General features: G+C 29.4%; 1 protein-coding gene across 1 annotated transcript; it reads right to left on the bottom strand.

Moving 5' to 3' along the window:
* Nucleotides 1-2,974: 2,974 nt before the first annotated feature.
* LOC126845972 (28S ribosomal protein S24, mitochondrial) lies at nt 2,975-4,573 on the bottom strand. The gene is made up of 3 exons (XM_050585063.1): nt 4,410-4,573; nt 4,153-4,346; nt 2,975-3,416 (listed from the first exon to the last, which is right to left on the bottom strand). Exons 2-3 carry the CDS (start codon nt 4,337-4,339, stop codon nt 3,127-3,129), a joined length of 477 nt encoding a protein of 158 aa, XP_050441020.1. The 5' UTR covers nt 4,340-4,346; nt 4,410-4,573; the 3' UTR covers nt 2,975-3,126.
* Between the last annotated feature and the right edge of the window lie 2,019 nt (nt 4,574-6,592).

The following is a 6,592-nucleotide window of genomic DNA, read 5'->3' as shown; positions in this document are numbered from 1 at the left end:
CAATATACATAAATTATAACTGTAACAATATGACTACGTGTAAAATGCCAGCGACAACAATTTTTTTCTACGACTGTAAAAAGCATATTTATATTATTAAATCAATGTCGAGGGTATTAGTAAAATTTGTCTTTTCTTCATAAACGAACCAACCGGTTTTTATACGTACTTTATAGTAAATAATATAATAGATTGGTTACATAATTCTTAATTAATGTATTTAATTACAGGTCAGAGACATAAACATAATTATTATTATTAATAAATTATTCTTACCACCGCGTTAAATCAATATATTTTGATAATTAGACGAATTTGACTGTACGCGCATAGTATAATGGTAAAAATAAATTAAGCAAACGTATGACAATGTACGTTTTTTAGAACCGAAAAAAATATTCTGTTGACAAAAAAATAAGTGTTTTTTTTTACACATAAACACCAGGTTCAGGTCAAGTCATAATGTTTAGATTCATATTCATACAACCAATTATTAGATTTATATTCTTATCTTTTATTTACACTTTGCCTAAAATAAACAATAACTTAACAAATTCAAACGATTTATTAACTTCCTAGACTTGTTACCTATTAATATTTAACGCATCTACCTACAAATATAATTATATGATGATAATATACAAAAATTGCATTTTACGCGTTATTTTGGTGTAAATCATTGATGTAGAGGGGTTTTCTGATGCTATACAATCGGTGTACAAAATAATTTACGTTTTATTAAACAATTGTTTGTGTATTCAACTGCTACAAATAATTTAAGCACAAAAATCTTATGTTAATATGATACAAATTTTAAATTATTGTTTAGATATTTATGATTTCACAGAGACTGTCTGATGATAAAATAATTGACCGTTTAAATTGTTACCAATTTACATTTGCCGTGTAACTGTGCGCTCTGTTCGGAATCGGAACTTGCTTTGGCTGAGACCAATCGATGATGTACACATTTTACTTAAAGCTTTAATCGAATGACGATAACACCTTAATGAGTACAACTTGATGTAGAGCATCCTCGTCAGCTACATCTCTAGCTGATGTTATTTTTACCTTCTCATTCCGAACAAGGTTTATGAAAACGCCGTGTGATCAATTTTAACACGTTTGTTGTGTATTATACTAAACAAACGTGAGTATTATATTAATAATAATGATAATAATTATGTTGTAAATAAATGCATTATCTGATTCAACAAAAATACAAATTAATAAAAGTAATAAATCAAATATCGTATTACTGTTAAAAATTTATGGGTACCTAACAATCCTTTTTCATTAACATTCTTATAGCAGATGAGAGTTCTGATGAATCCTGATGTACAAACCCAAAAGCCCGGATTTTACGGATTATCACTAATTATTATTTTTTACCTCGGGCAATATCTATGTTTGCAACTTTTTTTTTTGGTAGCGATGATTTTATTATTAAAACTAAAAATTGATATTATTCAAAATACGGCAAATCCTGATATTCATATTCCCATCACTACTTCCTTCTTCATCTTCGCTTGAAATAACTACTCTAAGAGTTTTAGCCACCATTACAATATCACGCCACTTGTAAGTGGCAATTCAATTCTTTCAATTATACTTAAAAGCCTGACCAACGCCTTTTTAGATGATCGGAATTTAATTTTGTAACATTATTTAAACTCATCAGCGGTCAACCTTTTTTCCAGGTGATGGAGAAAATGTTTTAGTTTACTTAACCAACATTGGGACTACTATAAATTTGAAAAATTCAAATAGGATTTAAACACAATTTTGTGGAATTAAATTTTTGATTTCCACAAATCAATAATCAAGAAAAGGGGCCGATAAACTCCAATAATTTTACAAAATTTAAATTGGGCCATCCTTTAACTAAGTAGATGTAATTTTTGGCGGTATTTTATGTCTAAAACTTCCAAAAAACAGAACACTTTCAATCCTCTCAACTCATAGCATAGATAAACACTAAAGTGATAAGTCCGCAAATATTCAAGACGAGCAGAAGTGGAGTCAATCAATCTTATCTTCAATTATTCTTTTTTATTGTTGATAAATTATGGCTAATCTATTTTTTACAAAGTTTTAAATATTCCTAATTTACTACTATTATTCTTTTATGAGAGAGCCTGGCTAATTTTTTATACTCGTTAATATTTTAATTGTGTGTTAATTTTGTTTGAAAATTGAATATAGGATTGTAAACGTTTGTTTTCATAGCACAAATAAACTGTATCTACAATTCTTTTGTTTGAAAATTAGGTAGGTACCCAATTATTATTATCTTATTGTCTAAAACTATAAAATTATAGTCCACATTATAACCTGTTGAAAGACAATAACATAATAGATATATTGCATTGCTCTATGAAAATAAAAAAAATAGAAAGTTTTAACAGTTTTTCTTAATTAATATTAAGAAAAACTGTTAAAAAAAAAAATACATACATTTCTTTAAGTGTAATCACTTAAAGAAATGTATGTATTTTTTTTTTTTTTAAAGGGGGAAGTCATTCTTTAGAAGATGCGGTAAGTTCAAACTTTTCGTCGCATCATTAGATTATTTAGTATCATCATCATAAACTTAACGGGCTTTTAAGGTCCAAGAGATGATGGTTTCAAGACGGATTCACTGTCAAGACCGTGACCGAGTGTCAAACCCGGTGATAGTGACGGTTAACACAATGTCGCCTTACCCACTCAGCCACTCCTCCTCAATTATTCAGTATAGTGGGACAAAACCAGGTGATTTTAGTGGTAAATTTATAATACTGTTGTAAATAAATTTAAACGATAATCTCGCTCCTTGCATGCTAGTCATTAACCCAACTATTATTTTTTACACTCTTATACAGCTCACCCACATGCAATTAAGGTATTAGCTTAATATAGACGGATCTTACACTGAAAATAATTATTCCAATTCCAATAGAAGACATTTATGGTTATTTAGTAAGAAGAAATATTTTCCTAAATTGACTTATATGTTATATAACACAAGAAAATAATATAAACAACAATCACTATAATATATTTAGTTTTGCACAAAATACTAAATAAGAAGAAATTTTTTTCCAATATCTCATTGTATTGGATGAAAATCTATTAAAATTAAACCTAAATGTATTTAAAGACAACATTTTTACGATCTTCAACAGTTTGAAACTCTAATTTGATGGGGCACTGCAACCAATAACTTAAAAGCTCCTCTGTATAACCAATTAAAAAATACATTTTAGTCACACTGATTTTCTGTACAGCAATAGCAGCAATTCTAATTATGTTGTGTTGGCGTTTAATGATAATTTCTGAGGCAATTAAATCATGCCAGGTACCAACAATGAATCGACGAATAAACTCATCTTCTATTGCTGTTTCAGCTGGTCTTAAACCATCCAACATATTGCCTGAAAAATTGTTTTTTATTATTTGTGTACTAAATAATGATAGTAAAACATTAAAACTAATTTAATTAAAAACTATTTTAGTAATGCCTATTTTATTGAAAATTTTAAATAAATAAAATTGAAATTTCATAATATTTTCCAATTAAATAATTAAGGTAGGTTCTAACTTTGTATATACAAACTATTTATCTAATAATTGTTTCGGCACTATATCTATCTATGATAATTTACACTATCACAATACTTAGGTAGAGCAGTTTTTAATGATTGCTTGATAAAATTTTACTATTTTATACAAAAAATAGTAATTATATTACTAGTAATGCTAATAGGGGCTTCCCAAGTGGCTCGGCAAGCTTCATGCGGCGCGCCAAAGTGACGTCGAGCTCGGTGCAACACAAATTTTAGCTTTCCCATAGCGCGTGGCTTGGCGAGCTAATAAATATCCTGCCTGGTACAACGGGTTCCCCTTTGACTCGGGACCGTTTTACCGACATTTCCCGGATCGCTACGAGCCGCACTTTCCCAAGCCAAGGATCTTCCGAGCAACTTGTATCTCGTCGAGCCAAGGGTCGTGGGAAGGCGCCTTAATGTGAAACCCACCAACACTATTTTACCCACATTTCTGTGCTAAAACTATTATGAAATCCAAAATGTCTACCTAGGTATACAATAAGTCTTAATCTATGGTAGTATATACTGTTACTGAATTGACTAAAAATATTATTTTCCTTACATGTATTCCATGAATTCCAACTTTTGATATGAGCAATTGTGTGTGGCGGACCAGCCATTTCATAAGTCAATGGCTTGTTTCCTTTAATTGAACGTTTATAACGAGCCGCTTGTACGTGTTTACAACGAGAAAGAATTAAACAAGAATTTCTGGCAAATAAAGTGTGATTTAATTTCTCAAAGAACATGATTCTTCTGTAATAGGATAAAGAAATAACTAGTTAACATTCAACATGATGTATTACTGTCGATAATTACCTCTTTAATAAATATTAAAATCAAATACTTATTGTATTATGAAAAAAAAAATGTACTTGCGAATCTAAATTCTATTACTTTATTTATACAATACGTCTTCTTTTAATGAATGTTTTAAATTTTTATTCGAGTATTCTGGAATTGTAACACTAAATTGTCTTCAAAAATTTGTATTTAAACATGTTAAATTGATATCAGATAACAAAATATGTTACTAATGATAAGCCACCGGACAGTGTTGTCAGAAAGAGAATAAAATCATACCTACCGCATAATATTTTTCTATCTAGAAAAAAGATTAATACCTACACAAATTTAATTGTTTTAAATTTAAAAAAAAAAACCTAAATCATTGTTTAAATTTGTATTTAAAAATGTATAAATCATATGTCTATAAGTGTATTATATCATATAAAAAATACTCATTTCCCATAAATAAAATCTAGACGTAACAATAATAATAAAAAGCAAAATATTTATTACAAGATAAAATTAATCTATTAAAACAAATTCTATTCATAAAGTAACTAAACAAGGTACACTACTTTACTTCTTAACAGAATAGTTACATTCAATTTTAATCGAGGAAATGTTGTTTGTTAAATTTAACGCATGAGGAAAAAATAAGTCAGCACCGCGCTTCTTTCTATACTGGGGGAATAAAAAAAAAATGCTTAAGCCTAGAAAAGCTGGACACGGATTCCTGAAAGCTAGAACTCTAGATGTCTTGGACAATCGATAACGTTGTCCCGTGTATTGGATTTGGTCATAAATAATGACATACTAGCTGTTCCTTAGTTCTTAGGATGAGAAGGATCACTGAAACATAACTGTAAGATTTAATTGAATATATTTTGAAACTAAATTATAGGGGTTGGGTTAGTTTTAAAAAAATGAAATCACCATATTATTATCATCCGCTACTCAGTTTCACACATTTGGTTGCGGTCTTCAAAAGACAGACGTTTGTTTAAAAATTATGAATAATAATATAAACCAAGTACAATTATAGCTCAACGAACGCAACAAATAAATTTCCGGTAAGCATTGTTTCTATTTTAATCGGACAGGTACGACTAAAAAAACGTCTACATAGGCCAGGAATTGGCACTCGAAGGAGCTCGATGGAACTCGAAAATAAAATGTATCGATATGAATAAAAATTCAATAAACCGTCTTATGAGGTTCAACAACGATTGTGGCGCGAGCACAGACGTCGTTGCTTTCTTTTCGTATCAATCTCTTCGTTTAGATTTTCTTATGGCTGTTAACGAGGCGCTGAGATCATTCAACTTTTTCCAAATACTGAACACAGTATAACCATTGATTTTAGAATATACTAATTGTAAGTATATTCTAAAATCAATGGTATAACCGACAGAACGTTGTTTTTGACGAAATGAAAACAAACCACTATCTTATACGAACCGATCAGCATCCGGATCTCAGGTCGAAAAGCTCGGTCGGTTCCAAAACTCCTATTTCTATTTATCTAAAATTTGGTGTAGGTACACGATACCGTACAATAAACCGTATAATAAAATAATGTCTTTCGCGATAGCCGAGTTCCTAAGATTCTTTGATTCAAGCAGTGACCAACACTTTGAGGCAATTATGTACTTGATGGACAATTCTGTAAAAAAATTGTTCGCCAAATTCAATTACAAGCACGTTGTCAAGCACATTGAAAAAGCGATGTCGGATATTTCTAAACAATTTTTCTTCAAAGTAGTTTTCAAACCGGTCAATTTCGAAAGGGACGAGTCCTCTGGTCCGATTATTCAACATTACAAAAATATTGTAAGTAAAATAACTAAACTGTTAGAAGACTTGTGCTATTGGTTAGACGCTTGTAAAAAGAGTTAGTTTAAAATCAATAATTTTGTTATACGAAAGATATCGTTTTTAAATAACTTAATTAACATTGATCACGTCGATTTTTATCACATTACAATATTAAACCAAGCGATCAAACTTTGAATCAACAGATTGTCGGAATTTTTATTTTACTAAATAGCAAAATACAATACATCACTGATTTATAATATAATTTTTGTGTATAACAAATTAATAGTATCAATTGAATTCAATTTTAAACTAATATAGACAAAAACAATTGTAATTGTATAACAAACAATGTAATTATTTAAACACAATAAGAACAATAATAATTAACTTGATAT

This window comes from Adelges cooleyi, unplaced genomic scaffold (genome assembly GCF_023614345.1).
Source record: "Adelges cooleyi isolate 19-005CV unplaced genomic scaffold, UGA_ACOO_1.1 ACOO_flye_CR_arks_rails_tigmint_CR_PRNA_8, whole genome shotgun sequence".
In the NCBI taxonomy this organism is placed as follows: domain Eukaryota; kingdom Metazoa; phylum Arthropoda; class Insecta; order Hemiptera; family Adelgidae; genus Adelges; species Adelges cooleyi.
The sequence above is the reverse complement of the archived record's forward strand: the minus strand, read 5'-3'. Positions and strand labels throughout refer to the sequence as shown.